Source organism: Aethalodelphis obliquidens, unplaced genomic scaffold (genome assembly GCF_003676395.1).
Source record: "Aethalodelphis obliquidens isolate GAN/ISIS:26980383/991018 unplaced genomic scaffold, ASM367639v1 scaffold31, whole genome shotgun sequence".
In the NCBI taxonomy this organism is placed as follows: domain Eukaryota; kingdom Metazoa; phylum Chordata; class Mammalia; order Artiodactyla; family Delphinidae; genus Aethalodelphis; species Aethalodelphis obliquidens.
The window spans coordinates 18940315-18956990 of NW_020837975.1; the positions used below are offsets into that span (position 1 = coordinate 18940315).

The following is a 16676-nucleotide window of genomic DNA, read 5'->3' on the forward strand; positions in this document are numbered from 1 at the left end:
ACGTTAGGGACGTGGCTAGATGCCCGCCTCTCTCCACAAGCGTTTCCGGTTTCTACTGGTTCACTTCCGGGTCTCCGCGGCTGTGGAAGGTTTTGGCGCGAATTTCTCTGAGCGCGGCACCTGGAAGGATTCAAGAGGCGTCTTTGGTAAGTAGTGAAAGCGCTTTCCCTGACGGTGGCTCCAGTTTGGGGATGAGTTTTGTGTCCGGCGCGTTGGTGGCAAACTCGGCGACTCGTGTTTGAGGAGCTTGAGGTGGTTTTCAAAGAGCAGGGAGATCCGAACAGGTGTGCCCTTCAGAGCCAGCGATTGAAAAAGTGGTATTTGATTCTCAAGGAGGGAGTGAAACCACTCATGGTTCCTCCCCCCTTTCCCCGAATCATTGTAATCTTTGTTCTCCCTCCTTAACCTCTCCCGCAGTGAGTCGTGGGGCGAAGTGCAGCCTTAGTGATGAGTGCCTTTGAGCCTTAAGGAAGCTGCGTCGGCAGCGTTCGCTACCCCGAGGCCTCATTTGTCAAGAGGTAAACATTGTGTATTTGCAGTTTTGCCAGACGTTGTGCCCATACAGAGGTCTAGCTTGGTGGCTTCCACGAGTTTCAGCACCCTGGCAAAGAAAACAAGACAACCTAGAATATTTCCCTGTTTCCTACAGAGTAAAAAACACATTCTTTACTGCAGTATATAGTCTGGCTGCAAACTACAGTTCCAGTCTTTTTTTCTGTCCATTCCTCCCGTACACGTCAAAGCCTGTCTGAATTTTTTCTGTCCCTGAACAGACCAGTTTCTTTTGAAGTGTCCTGCCAACGGGCTTTTTTTCTCTCAAATGCTTTACTCCCCTTCCTTCTGGCTAAATATTTCAAAATGTAATTCACATGTTACTTTTTTCTCTGAATTCTGTATGTCCCCCCCCAATACCCACACCAATCTGAGATATTCACTCATTTGTCTCGTAACATTTGTCGCATTGTGTATAATTGAATATACATAGGAATTGTTTTCATATGTCTGCAGCTACTACCACTAGACTGTGGTTTCCTGTGGATCCAAAACAGGCCAAAGTTTACTCTTCCTTTCTGTATATGCTACAACTAGCCCAATGGTAACAGTAGATTATTTTATTTACTGAGTTCTTACTATGTCCCAAGTTCTAGGCACTTTATGTATTCTGTACAACCTTTTAGCTTTACAAAAGCCTTTGATATTGATACTTCTAGCCGTGGGGAAAGTGAGCAAATTTAGTTCCCCAAGGCTATACAGCTAGTTAAATGACAGAGCTGGGATTTGGAACCTGGGCAATTTGTCCTCATCCCCGGCTGGCTCTTGGCAGTGGTTCTCAACCTCGGGCAGTTTTGCACCAGCGGATATTTGATAACGTCTGGAGACAATTTTGGTTGTCACAACTTGGAGGAGTGAGAGGGGCTCCTGGCATCTAGTGGGTAGAGATCAAGAATGTAGCTAAACATCCCACAGTGCCCAGGGCAGCCCCCATAACAAAGAACTATCCGATGCAAAATGTTAATAGTGCTGAGGTGGAGGAACTTTCTGCACTATGGCTAATTACCTCAAGTAGGTATCAGTGAAAACAGAGCTTTTCAGACTGTCTGTGGTAAAGGACCAATTTTGTTTTTTTTTTTTAATCTTTAATCAGTCACAACTGATACTTTTGTAAAATACAATTTTTAAAAAACTGAATACTAGCCAAACCCATTAATGAGCCCTAATGTAAACCGTAGACTGGGTGATAGGATGTGTCAATGTCGGTTCAGGGACTGTGGCAAATGCACTGCTCTGGTATGGAATGTTGATAGTAGGGAAGGGGGGGTATGCTCGAATTTTGTACTTTCTGCTGAATTTTTCTGTTAACGTAGAACTTCTCTAAAAAAGAAAGTCTTTTTTTTATGAATTATTAGAAAAATTAAACAAAAAGAAAAAACAAAGCCAGTTATTTTTTGGCCAGATCTAACATATATAAAATTGTTGTCAAATTGCCATAAAAGTTTCTAAATGAATACTTTTAATGTCTGTACTTTAAAAGACTGTAACAAACAGTTTGTAAATCACATTTGGAGTAGCACTGAATTACATGTTACTGAATAAAGAATATCAAGAAAAACGATGAACAAAACCAAGCTATAAATAAGTGCCAAATGAAAGAGACCGTAAGAACCCACAGACTTTTAGAGAGCGTCGAGGTGGAGTAGTTAGGAAGGCTTTCAGGTGCAGGTGGCTCATGATCTGGGAGGAGGTTGGGCACAGACAGGAGAGAGCAGCTCGGGTAGAGTATGTACACTACTCAAAGTGTGTTCCGGAAATCCAGTCTATCTGGAGAGGGAGATGCAGTTGAGGAGTAGCGGGAGAGAAGTATGGAAAGCATGGCAGGTCTAGATTGTTAAGGACTATAAATGTTATGGTAAAGAGTTTGGATGTTATAAGGTAGGTATTACGGAAGGATTTTTCTTTTTTAATTAAAAAAAATTACCTATCTTGTTCCAAAATTTGGGATTGGAAACAACTTGGTAGGGTTGTTTCCACGCAGTGTCAGCTGCAGTGTATTGGCTCAGGTACATGCGCAAGGCTGGCAATCGTTGGTGTTAGTTATTGGTTGGGAGTTCAGCTGGGGCTTTTGCCTGGGTCTTTAGTTCCTCTCCGTGTTGGCCTTCCTCATAGAGTGCTAGCTGGGTTTCAAGAGCAAATATTCCAAGCAAGGGGAAGTTGCAGCTGCTAGTCTCTTCATATTTGGGCTAGGAAACTGGTACAGAATCATTTCCACCATATTCTACTGCTCAAACCGCTGCACAGTCTGTAAGATTTAAGACAAGGGGACATATACTTCATCTCTCAATAACAAGAGTGAGAAGGAATTTGCACCATTTTTAGTCTCCTAAATGGAATGAGGACTAAATCTCAGCCTTCAATTGTTCTCTCACCTGGATGCTCTTCAGTGAACAACTGTACTGTACATGGCAGTCCTTCCAGGAGAGGTCCACAAGCAAAACTCTCATATGGATTGGTTTTTAAGTAGGGGAAGTATATGGCATGGATGTCAAGTTGAGAGAATTTGACATTTCAGGAATGCAACAGAGGAAACTGGGTGTAGAACAAGGTACCACATTGTTCAAAAGCAGGGTAAAGTGTATTTTAGCTTCCACTGCTTTTTGTAACTGATCTGACATGTAGTCTCCAAGTATGGTTTGTGATCTTTCAGTTAATTCTTTCTTTCCCACTATTTTTGTCTTACGGGAAAAAGAAAAGCTTGAACTTTTCCTTTTAAAATTTGAGAGAATAGATTTATCCAGAGTACCCACTTTATTGTTTGTCTCTAAATCTGCATGTATATTTAAATTGTAGTAATGTGATAAACTCTGAATTTTTAGAAAAGGAATGGTGACTGGTTTCTCTATATATCTAACTATATATGTCTAGAAAATATGTATATATAATATACACACCACACATACTTGTGTGTGTGTATGTGGGTTTGTGTTCACGTGTACTATACCAAACGTGTACGTAATTTCTTAGCTATCTGCTCTTTATGATCTAATGCAGCAGTATATATTTTATCCCTCTGTTTCTTTTAGCAGAAATGAGTTTGGTGATAAAGAACTATTAAATGGGGAAAAGGAATTATTCTAAATTTTGTCATTAACATTCTCATCCCCACTCCAGTGCCTGTTTTGTAATGTGTGAGAAGACAGAGTAATCAGTATACTTCTGTGCTTTTGTTAAAATGCACATAACCCAGTAAAAGTTAAAACTTAACTTTTTAATTCTTAATTCCTTATGAGTGAATTTACCACATGAATTTCTACAACGTAGATTCATGGTATAATCCTAAAAATTATCGTCTCCCATCTTTGACGTTAAGTTGAATGATAAATCCGTTAAGCCTAAAATAAGAAGGCCTGAATGTTATTCTTTGAGTTGACATTATCTGTGACCAGAGTAAAATAACTTAGCACTATATATTTCCATTTTCTTGGATTTAAATATAGAGATAACGTTATTGTATGGGGGAGTATAAAGAGGTGTAAAAGTGTTTTTATATAATATTTTTTATTGCCATACAAATGGAAGAAATTTTTAGGAATGAAATTGAATTAGATATCTTTACTCTAATGAGAACCAATGTTATTTGTTTTAAAATATATTTAAATGTTTTAAAAACACACAATACTATCCCAAAACTTTCTTTATGATTTTTTTTTTTACAGGCAAATTTGGAACATTTATATGTAGTCTTTTTAACAAAATGTTTTTAATAAAACAAGTCTTTAGTGTTCTTTTTATCTTTACAGACATTTTGAAGCACTGTTATAGTTGTTCTGTTTACATCAAGATGTCTAGCAAAGCAAATCCTTCTAAGAAAAGGTCTCAACATTTAAAAAGAAATCCAAAAAGAAAAATTGATAATGAAGAAGCGGAGTTATCAGAGAAAGAGGTAATGAAATATCAAGTTTATCATTCAGGATTCTGATTAGAAGTATCTGTTCTATGTAAAGGAGTATGTGAAGACTAAAGGTCAGCTTTACTACAAATTATAGTAATTCATATTCCACATATATTGTTATATGGGAGCTGTTGCAACATGGGTTGTAAAAGTTCTCACATAAAAATTGTTTACCTCAATTTCTAAAGATATTGATCAGAGAATTCTTTAGGGAAGAAGTGCGATGGGGCATTGCTAAGGTGTTTAAATAGGAAGACTGGGAATATAGTATACAGATTCTATGGCATTCATATGTTAAAAGACAAGAGAATCTGTCAATTGATGGAGGAGATTTTTATTAACATAGAGAAAAATTAGTTTCGGAGGAATTAGCTTCTTCCTACCATAAAAGAAATAATCAACATTTTTTTCTCTATTTACCCTGTATTAGACAATGCCTATATTTGTTTTTCAGGAAAAGTATATAACACTATTTCACAGGCAAGATGAGTATGATTTCTTTAAAACATTCCTTGACACCATATGAAATTCTATTATACTTTATCACCATTGTTCAGGAATTGCTTTAGTATATCCTCTGCTTGTGATAAATACACATCCTTTTTCATTAGAAGTAGCAATATACTTTTTTTCTGTCTTGCCAGAAGATATATGAATTCTCTCCAACATACATGACAGATCTATTGCAATAGCAGTATCTTTTCGTCTAATGTTTAATTCTTTGTGCATGCACATGTGTTTTTCCCTCTAGGTTAGAAACACAGCGAAAAAAAATAAAAGTCATCCAAAACACCTGTCTTCTGAAGGTATTCCTTTTCTATGTCTTGTTTAACCTATCTTTCCCAAGCTATCTATATTTATGAAAAAATTCTCAGCATCTTGTTTATGAGTTCTGCATAAGCAAAAGACAGTAATAAACAGTTACATTCTTATTTTTACAAGAATGAGTAGTACTGGTTGGTCAGTTCTTTTGGTCAACTGAAATTTTACTTACCACCTGTAGCAAAATACTGTGTAGGGCTCTAAGTTGAAAGGAGCAAGAGAAATTCAAAGTGTACCCCAGTCTGAATTATTACTGATTTGTGATATACAGACACACCTACTGACTTCTCTTTGAGACAAATATGCTTCTCTTTTGCCACCACTATTTAGATTAGATTGGAACCACTAAGTTTGTCTGGAGTAAATTAGTTTGGAATAGTCATCTTTACTTAAACATCACTTCAGCATGGAAGAATTTTCTACCTCTCCTCACCCTAGACCAAGTTAGGTCCTCCGGTTTTATACTTCCATAGTGCACTGGACTTTTTCTTTTGTAATGCTTTGCATACCTGAAATGTAATTATTTAATCTCCCTTCTCTCCAAAACTAATCTTCATGTGAGCCAATAGTGTACCTCCTTTGTTTATTTTTTTATTTTTTTAAATTTTTTTTGCGGTACGCGGGCCTCTCACTGTTGTGGCCTCTCCCGTTGCGGTGCACAGGCTCTGGACGCACAGGCTCAGCGGCCATGGCTCACAGGCCTAGCCGCTCCGCGGCATGTGGGATCTTCCCGGACCGGGGCACAAACCCTTGTCTCCTGCATTGGCAGGCGGACTCTCAACCACTGCGCCACCAGGGAAGCCCCTTTGTTTATTTTTTATAAGTAGAATAATATCAACAACCTAGTAGACACTGATTATCTGTTTGTGGTTTGGTTAATCTCCTTTGTTTCAGTTGCCATCCAACATTTGGCAGAAATCATTTTCTAGTCTTCTCAATGAAGCCCTTTAATTCAGGTCATTTCTGAGAACCAGACTTTTGTGTTGAATCCTAATAGTTGTAGCTTGGTTCTTTATTTAAGATTGTCTTGAGTTTGTATCCGCAATATCACTTAATAGTATTTTAGTTAACATAACAATAGTATATTCATATTCAACACCTGGCCTGTTATGGCTATGCAATAAAAAGGAAATTAAATAGTTTATACAGCTTCATAGTATTGGTTCTGATAATTCCATTAGCTCTTTTAGATAAATTTATATTTGAATCACGTTTTAAGTAAAAACATACAAACTTATAGAAAAACCAGAGTCTCTTCTTTCACCGGTGGCAGGACAAGCAAAGCATGCTAATCTAAAACAGGTAAAGATCGCAACCCACAAGAGAAAAACCTGGCAACCTCTTTCGAAGAGTAGCAGAGAACATTTGCAAACTATGATGGAATCAGTAATAATGTGAGTATGAAATTTTTTTCCATTTCACTCTTTTTATTTCTGCTTATATGTTTCCTATAGACAGTATCCTTTTAAATGTTATTATCTACTTTATGGTGATAGGGTGTTTTTCTCTTTTGCAAGAAGATTTATTTAATGTCTTTTGATGGCCTTAGCATTCAGCAAAAATGTCTTTATTAATTTCAGAAACTTGGAATTTCATCAGTGGAATAAAATTGAAATCTTTGCTTGATCTGCTATCTACAACTTTTTCTGGTGAGGGATACTTTAGGAAGAAGTTAGCTCAAATTAACACTTTATGTGGAAGCTAACATGCCAAAAGGAATACAGAGACAGGATTCTGCCATCAGGGAGCTGAAATCTATCAGAAGAGTCAGGCCTATAAATTAATTACAACAATATAATGTGATAAAAAAAACTTAGATTATTCCTCTGCTTTAAATATATTTAACATAAAAGAAAAAGTGATTGATTCTGCCTGGCTAGTAAAAAGGGGTACTTGAAAGATATCAGAGAGAAAAAGTAAACAGATTATACTAGTTATGTTTCAAACTAATATTTATTCATTCCCTATTTTTTCTCTTCTAGAGCAATTTTGAGTAACAGTATTAGAGAAAATGAAAAAATTCAGTATCATCTGAACTTCCTAAAGAAAAGGTAATACAGTTATGCAATTAAAAAATGATTGAAATATAATTGAAAGGTTAAATGATGATTTGTCAGGAATTTGCAGGGATGACTTATTGCTAAGATTAGCCACTGTTAATAAAAGAACATTACAGGGCTTCCTTGGTGGCGCAGTGGTTAAGAATCCGCCTGCCAATGCAGGGGACACGGGTTTGAGCCCTGGTCCGGGAAGATCCCACATGCTGCGGAGCAACTAAGCCCGTGCGCCGCAACTACTGAGCCTGTGCTCTAGAGCCCACGTGCCACAACTACTGAAGCCCGCGTGCCTAGAGCCAGTGCTCCACAACAAAAGAAGCCCCTGCTCACCACAACTAGAGAAAGCTGGCGTGCAGCAATGAAGACCCAACGCAGCCAAAAATAAATAAATAAAATAAATAAATTTATTTAAAAAAAAAAGAACATTACAGCCCTTGGGAGTATGAGGGAAGAAAAAAGAGGATGACAGTATTTCAAACAAAAAAACAAAAATGATACTAATGGTACTCAAAAATAAAGTTATGTTTTTATTCTATCCGTAAGATTGCTGCAACTGTGTGAAACCCTGAAAGTCCCTCCCAAAAAGCAGCAAGATTTAACTCATGTGTCAAGTCTACTGAAAATGGAAAGGACACAGCACAGAGCTAATGAAGAGGGTCTGGCATTATTGCAGGTATGAAGTTTGAACAGGGAGTTCTTTAGAGGGGAAGGGGGAAAAGACCAAAAAGTTTTTTAAATTGTCATGATATTCTTCTAATAACAAATACTAGATCTTGGACCAGGTTTTTCATTAACTTTTATTTTTAACAAAGCAAAAACTTTGCCTGAACTTTGGGCCTCTAAAATTAAGACTATTTCTAATATATTTGTAATTAAGTAGCAGTCTTATTTTTTTCATCAGACTTTAAATATCAGATTGTAGGAATTCATCACTAAATGCTGTAGCATTTCAAAACACATTATATTAGTTTTTCTGTCCTGTATCTGCTACTTTATTGGCAAGAAGAACACAATCATCATCATTACTGTTTTTATAATCATTATAGATAACATGTAATGAGGGCCTTCTATGTTCTAGTCACTGTTCAAAGCTCTTTACAGTTATAGCCCTTAATGACTTAAAGAGACCTGTGCTATATTTCACATTTTACAAGTGTGCAAAAGAGACATATTGTCATTTCTAGCTGAACCTTAGAGTGCTCACAGTTATGATGCAAACCTATTAGTCCGATTTCAGGGCAAGTGATTCTTAATCATTATTCTGTAGAAGATAGTGGGAGATAATATTAGCTGTCATGATAAACTGCAGGCTTTTAATTAGTGGATACTTGAACAATTAAGAAAAGCAGCCTTGGGGGCTTATTAAATAATTATTAAAACTAAAACAGATTGGACCATATATCCATTTGCCATTTTGAAGTAGTTTGTAGATATGGTCTTTGTTAGCAACTCAACTTTGTAAAGCAGTAAGTTTGTTAACCTTTGTTAGTAAATACGAGGTGGTGGTAGTTTAAGCAAGGAATGCATCCCTAACGATTTCTAATAACTCACCATTCACAAATAGGTCATTCCAGATTTTCCATATGATTGAGAATAACAATGAAAGGATTTATTTGTGAGCAACAGCTTTACATATATTCTAAATTTATAGAGTGGTATTTTTTAGTGGTTGCCTCACTTTCTTCATTGTATGCGATTGAATTTAACTTTCATCCCAGTGTTACTACTTTGCAAGAGTATATTTTCAGTACTGACACTAGCTCCCCCAGTTAATGAACAGTTGGATAACATTAATATGGGTTATTTTTTAAATTTCAGCTTTGTCTAAGATATAATTGACAAAATTGTAAGATATTTAAAGTGTACATCATGGTTATTTGATATAACTATACATTGTGAAAGGATTTCCCCCATCTAGTTGATTTCCCTTGTCATCTCACTTTTTTTTTTGTAAGACCATTTAAGTTCTACTCTGTTTCAATTATATAATACAGATTTCAGTTATGTAATATCAGTTATAGTCACCATGTTTTACATTAGATCCGCAAACCTTATTCATTTTAGCTGCAAGTTTGTATCCTTTACTAACTTCTCCCTATTTCCCCCACCCGCCCCCAGCACCTGGCAACTACTTCTGTACTCTGATTCTATGAGTTTGACTTTTTTTAAAGGTTATTTTAAAAGATTTTAAAGTATAATAATGGTAAATGTTATTTTAACATTTAATATTTGCATAAAGTACTAAATCAGAGATAGTAAATAGTCTTTAATCAGAGACAGTAAATGATAGTGTGATTTTTGTAACGCTGGGAGGCATTTGTCTTTTACACCTAAAACTGGATCTCCGTGTGCCAAAAGCATAAATAGACTTAAATGGAAAAAACTGTTTTTCTATACTCGCAACACTTCTGACACTAAATTTGTGGGGTTTTCATACCAAGCAATTCTCCACTTCTCTGTGGAAACCAACTGGGTGTCCTACAATTCAATTCTAACACTAACTACCTGGAGTTAGCACAGACCCCACAGGTTAAGGGCTCAGTCCCACAGAACTGCCCCCACTTCAGATGCCAGTGCAAGGCCAAGCGTCCTGCACATCTGACCAACCAAGTATAAATCGGGGCTTCCCATGACCTCCTCCTCCGGTTTGATAATTTGCTAGAACAGCTCACAGAACTCAGGAAAGCACTTTATTTACTATTACAGGTTTATTATCAAGGATACAACTCAGGAACAGCCAGAGGGAAGAGATGCATAGGGCAAGGTATATGGGAAAGGGGCACGGAACTCCCATGCCTGTTCAAGCACCTCCATGTGTTCACCAATCTAGAAGCTGTCTGAATCCAGTAATTTAGAGTTTCTATGGAAGCCTCAGCATGTAGGCATATCTATTATTAACTAAATCTCCAGGCCCTCTCCCCTTCTCAGAGATCAAGGATCCAGGCTGAATGTTCCAGCCCTCTGATCACAGGATTTAGGTTGCTTGGCAACCAGCCTCCATCCTCTATGAGTTATTCATTAGCATAAATTCAGGTATGGTTGAAAGGGGCTTATTATGAATCACAAAAAGTGTTCCTCCCACTTCTGTCATTCAGAAAATGCCAAGGATTTGGAAGCTCTGTGCCAGGAATCAGGGATGAAAATCAAAGGTATATTTCTTATAACATCACAACAGTCTAATGTTTGCTTGACAGTCAGTTACTCAGTTGAAGCACTGTTGGCATTTTGGGCATAAGAGTTCTTCATTGGCATAAGAGTCTTTGAACTAGGAGTTTGTAGGTTTTATCTGTCCAATGTGCCTTACTTAGAATGGCTTTTTCGTACTGCAGCCTAGAGTTACTGCTGGTGATGACCTTCCAAAACCTGTATCAGTAAGAGAAGTTGTGTTCATGCAACAAGGACACATTCATTGAACTCTCACTGCTGGTGCTAGGGAAAGGCAGTGGTGAACAAAGTCTTTTAGAGATACCGAGAAGATGGTATAGGACCTGCTGGGGCATAGTTTTTTTTGTTTGTTTTTTAATTCATTTAATTAATTAATTAATTAATTTTTTACTTTTGGCTGCATTGGGTCTTCATTGCTGTGCGCCGGCTCTCTCTAGTTGCAGTGAGCAGGGGCTACTCTTCATTGCAGTGCGCGGGCTTCTCATTGTGGTGGCTTCTTTTGTTGCAGAGCATGGACTCTAGGTGTGCGGGCTTCAGTAGTTGTGGCACGCAGGCTCAGTAGTTGTGGCTCACAGGCTCTAGAGCACAGGCTCAGTAGTTGTGGCACACGGGCTTAGTTGCTCCGCGGCATGTGGGATCTTCCCGGACCAGGGCTGGAACCCGTGTCCCCTGCATTGGCAGGCAGATTCTTAACCACTGCACCACCAGGGAAGCCCTGGGGCATAGTTTTTAATCTCTCTGGATCTCACAACCAGAGTTAACATAAGAAAATATTAGAAGAAGGACAAAAAGTAACATTTCTACAGACAACAAAAGCATGCCAAAAATATGTGTTCACAAAACAGATGAATGCTAACCTAATTTCCCAAGTGAGCTGAAAGAAATTTAGGAAAAGAATAGAAGGTATGAAAAAAGTCATAAATATTAGAAATAATAAAAAATGAAGCTATGGAATTCAGGAAAGAATTAGAGCTAAAGGAAAAAAAACTTTTAGTAATGCAGACTAAATTAGAAGGAGCAATAAGCAAATGAACAGAACAAATAATACTTAAATAAAAGGTAAAGTAAGGAGAAAATTTTAAGACTCAAAAAGAAAGAATGACATTTTTTTAAGGTATTGAGAAAAAGTGACAAATATAAAAGTTTGGCAAAAAAGACACAGCATGGGTATGGTATGAATACCCAAAGAAGATAACCAAAGCAATGGAACAAAATTAATTTTTTTAATTATACTGAAAAATTTTAGTTCTTATTACATTAACCCTTTCCTTTATTCAGTGCTATTATTCATTCCCTTCTGTAGTGTGTTGAATGGTGGCCCACCAAAAGATATGTCTAAGTCCTAATGCCTGGAACCCATGAATGTGACCTTATTTGGTTTAATAAATGTAGCTCACAGACCCAAAGTCTTGGGTACTCAGTGATTAGCACACTATTCCTATAAGGGCCAGGTGATAAACATTTTACTCTTTGTGAGCCATGTATGGTCTTTGTTGCATAGTCTTGTTTTGTTTTTTAACCATCATTTAGAAATGTAAAAACCATTCATAGCTCTTGGACTGATCAAAAACAGCCTATGGGCAGTTGCAGACCTCTGCAGGTACCCTTTTTAATGGTTACTAGAAGCCATAATATATTTGTTGAGGAAAATTACTGTAGTTGACGGTAAAAATTCGGCTTCCAGTATTTGGAGAATGATGTAGATGTAAGTATCAGCCATATCGCTCCACAGGATTTAAGAGTTATTATTTCTGTATGACTTCTGTGTGGCTTCTTTACTTGTTCCCTGATCCCCCGGGGCAGTGCTATCCTTGGCTGTTGCTAGGACTAGATTTGAAAGCAGTGCAGTACTTAATACCATTTAGAAACCTGGAAGCTGGCTAACTCTGTGTGTGGCCTGCAATCCGTACACCCCTGATATCATTATACTCATTTCATTCATTTCTTATTTTCTCTTTGTTTTCCCCCATAAGATATATATATTTTTTTTAGGTGGGAAACTGCCACTCATTTTCTATTACTATCTCTGCCCTAATGTTCAGCATTTCTTTCTTTTGGCAAATGAAAATAGCACTCAGATGTTCCTAAATTAAAGTTAGAGTTTCTCTGCTGTTACATACCGCTTAAGGAATGCTCCTGTACCTGTTGCCATCAGTCCTTGGGCTCTGCTAGATTCACACAGGTCTTCCAGGATATCTGATGCCCGCAGTTTTGGTAAGCTTTTGAGGAAAGCGTCACATACATCTTTGTTCCATTGGTAAATCAATTTCTAGGGAGTCTGTTTTCTGAAAGAAAAATTATCAGTTTCTTCCAGAAGTGTTTCAATATATAAGGTGTTTTTAAAATATGTATGTATATATTAATAGCTGTTTGGGTTTCATTTAATAGTATATTTAATTTAAAATATTAGCTTTCTCTCTCTGATGCAGGAAGAAACAGATAAAATGGTGGAGACCGTAGAGTCAATGACTGGGGATATTCACAGCCTAAAGAACAAAGTTCATGTTCTGAGAAGTGAGGTAGAAGAAGAGGAAAGGAAGGTAAAACAGGTAATTGTTTAAAAAAAAAGTATCGCTAGAATCTGGATATAATTTTTCATGATTAGATTCTACCCAGACAGCTTTTGAGTGTAATAAGAGAAGTCAGCCTTTTGAAATAATCTAGCTTTATGAAATAATCTGTAGCTTTCTTTTTCTACTTTAGATGTTTCAGATAGATAGAGAGGTACTCTCTCTTCCCGAACTTTCTCAGAAGAGTCTCAAAGCACCCATACTTCAGGTAAGTACCAATTTACCATATTAACTGCATCACCAGTTACGAATTGTATATATGTATAATCGTTATACATATAAGTGTATAAGTATAATCATTCTTGTCAATAGCGGTATAGCATTCCATTGTATGAATGTGCCATAATGTTGTAATTTGTGAAAATGATGGAAATAAATAATTTTTGCTACTACAGGTAATACTAGGAACATCCTTGCGCATATATCTTTACACATTTGTGCAGTCATGGCTGTAGGACGGGTTTCTGGAAGCAGATCCTGACAGCTGCTTTTGTTTGTGCTTCTGATAATGGCATGTGCAGCTTTTCCTAAGACAGTTCTGTGTCCACATTTGTGCAGTCACGGCTGTAGGAGGGGTTTCTGAAAGCAAATCCTGACAGCTGCTTTTGTTTGTGCTTCTGATAATGGCGCGTGCAACTTTTCGTAAGACAGTACTGTGTCCCATTTGGGTGTACACAGCACAATGCTAACTTACCTTTGCAAAGGACTCCCATAGGTATTATAGTGTAAGTGTTTACAGTGGTAGAAAGGCTTTACGTTTCCCCAGATAGTAACAAAATTTTCCTGTCTCAAATCTACCTAGGGTGAGAGGAATGGGAATGGGCAGAGGGAAAACAGAATACCATAGATTTAGAAGTAGAATGGCAGTGAGTTGATGATAATTGAAACTGAGTGAAGATTATATGAGGTTTATTATACCATTCTCTCTAAATAACATACATATAACATTTTTCATAATGAAAGGTTAAAAACTAATTATATGGGTAAAGGTGGTCAAAAGGTACACACTTCCAGTTATTTATAAATAAGTCATGGGGATGTAATGGACAGAATGGTGACTAGAGTTAATACTGTATTGTATATTTGGAAGTTGCTAAGAGAGTAGATCTAAAAGTTCTCATCACAAGGAAGAAAAAGCTTGTAACTGTGTTTGGTGATAGATGTTAACTAGACTTACTGTGGTGATCATTTTGCAGTGTATACAAATGTCAAATCATTATGCCGTCTGCCTGAAGCTAATATAATGTTAATATTGATTATCAAAAAAATAAAATTTAAAAAATGAATTATTGTCATGCTCACAGAAAGAAATTTTGATGCTAATTCCAAACCAGAACGCTCTTCTGAAGGACTTAGATGTTCTCCATAATTCACCCCAGATGAAAAACATGTTAACTTTCATTGAAGAAGTCTATAAAAGACTGGATGCCTCTTAAAGAGTTTATTGTTTTGTTTTGTTTGTAGATTGTTCCATATGAATTTAATGTTTACGAATTTGTAAAAATGTTATTCTACGTGATATTGCCGGGGCTGAGGCTTCTTCAGGATTCTCGTAATATGCACTTTAAAATTAACCTCTATAAATCTACCATTAACCTGTATACATCTAATGTAGGCCTTGAAAACTGTTTTTATCAATTCCTACATCTAGGAACTCACATTTATGTTGCTGTATTTCCAGTTATTTGCCTTAAACCCTAAAATGAGAACAGCCACAATCTGATGGTTTATAATGGCTGAATAGAGTTCATTTATTGATTAGTGCAGAGGAAATATGATACTGTGACTTAACAAATGTAAAGTGTTTATAGTGCCTAGCACATAAACATGTAAGTGTTTGGTATCAGTATTGTTTTTTAGCTGATGACTTGCATTTTCTGTCTGGTCATGTGGAACTCTAGAAGTCCCCAAATGCCTTTGCTCTTATACGTAACTCCCTAGACTTTTTGTGGCATAATTAATATCTGCCAGGTGTCTTTAACTTTAGAGGTAGCATGAACATTTTATTTCTTTGGTTAGGTTAGTGAATAGATGTTGAATATTTATTTTCTACTCTCATCAGAGCATACCTTTATTTCATAAAATTGTTAAAAACGAACCCAAGTTCATTTATTCCCTTAAAATAAACACCAAACCAAAAAAAAATCCCTTCTTTCTAAATCTTTTCTCATTGCGATAATAAGCATATACACGTGAAGAAATTATCACTTAAATATATTAAAAATCATTTTTAACCAACCACAGTATATTGTCTGGGTTGCTTTTATCTGTTTATAAAATAAAATAACTGTAATTTAATTACTTTTCTGTCTAACCTAGAATGTTTTGTCAGTTAATTTAGAGGGTGCTATAATTTTGTTAATGCCCTCCAGGCTGAGACCACCAGGAAGACAGCTTCAGTTAAATAAGTTGGATTTAGTGCTCACTGCAGTGAGGGAGACCACACGTCATGGGGAACCCTGGGCAGCTCAGCAAAAGCGTCAAAAAAAAGATCTTAGGAAATAATGGTCAAAAAGGACCTTAATGGATCTTAAGGGAAATAAAGTCTTCGAGAAAGGAAACCTATAGTGCAGCATTTAAAGAGAACATTACAGTATATACTTTGGACTGTCTGCTACATGCCAGGCAAAGCAACTAAAGGAAAAAGGTTTCACAACATGTCTTAAAACTAAAAACCCTTGTGTTTTTAGACTGGCAAGTAGAGCCCCAAATCACTTTTATCATTAACCATGACATTTATAATCGCTTTTGGTGGGGATGAAGGAGTTACATTAAGTCTGCTGTTTCCCTCAGAACATCTGTTTAACAGCTGATTGAAAGTCAACAGGAATACCACTGTTGCTGAGGGGTAGTTCTCTACCATGCATAAACTGGTCATACTACCCTCTTGTAGCTTTGAAAAGTACATGATCTAATTTTGAGAGACGTACAGTATCTTCTGGCAGGTAGCAGGCAACATACACAATATTTTCTTCAAAGGTTGAATTGTGGTATACTCTTTGTGAAGAATTTAAGAGTTAATTACAGACCCAAATAAAATTGAAATTCAACTGCAAAAGGTCCCAGTAATTCAGATGGTCATCTTATGTAGTATCCTCATCTGTCTAAATTCTCACATACACAGGCCATGCCAACTATCATACACCTTCTCTCCGGTGACTGATAAGTGCCCATGCCAGAAACTTTAAATTCTAAAAGATAAATATTTTGGAATGGAGCCTATATGGTGTAAAAATGTGGCTTGTAATAAAGATAGAATATCAAATAAAATGTAGAGAAAATAAATTATTCAATAAATGGTCTTGAGAAAGCTAGCGAACCAACCGCACTGGGGATGGTGGTGGAGGGTGGTGGTAAATATTCCTACTTTATGACAGAATAGATTCAAAATAAATAAAATTAAATAGAAAAATAGAAACTGAATAGAATTTATGAATAAATAACTGATGTCAGTGTAGATAAAGCCCGACAGACATACTTGTTTTGTAGTACTTCACTTTATTGCATTTCGCAGATGCTGTGTTTTTTACATACTGAAGGTTTGTGGCCACCCTGTTTTGAGCAAGTCTATTGATGCCATTTTTCCAACACCATTATTTTTTAATTAAGGTATAT

General features: G+C 36.7%; 1 protein-coding gene across 7 annotated transcripts in view; it reads left to right on the forward strand.

Annotated features, from left to right (window-relative positions):
• Positions 1-47: 47 nt before the first annotated feature.
• Positions 48-16676, forward strand: part of CENPQ (centromere protein Q) — a 33947-nt gene continuing 17318 nt past the window's right edge. For 2 of the 7 annotated variants that reach the window (XM_027127466.1, XM_027127470.1), the window contains exons 1-8: positions 48-146; positions 4296-4438; positions 5199-5253; positions 6543-6663; positions 7252-7320; positions 7870-7999; positions 12921-13040; positions 13195-13269. In XM_027127466.1, coding sequence (XP_026983267.1) covers positions 4337-4438; positions 5199-5253; positions 6543-6663; positions 7252-7320; positions 7870-7999; positions 12921-13040; positions 13195-13269 — 672 coding nt within the window. In that variant the 5' untranslated portion in view covers positions 48-146; positions 4296-4336. Of the gene's footprint in view, positions 147-417; positions 519-4295; positions 4439-5198; positions 5254-6542; positions 6664-7251; positions 7321-7869; positions 8000-12920; positions 13041-13194; positions 13276-14365; positions 15364-16676 lie in introns of those variants that run through there. The other 5 variants (XM_027127468.1, XM_027127469.1, XM_027127471.1 and 2 more) reach the window with 5 other exon arrangements.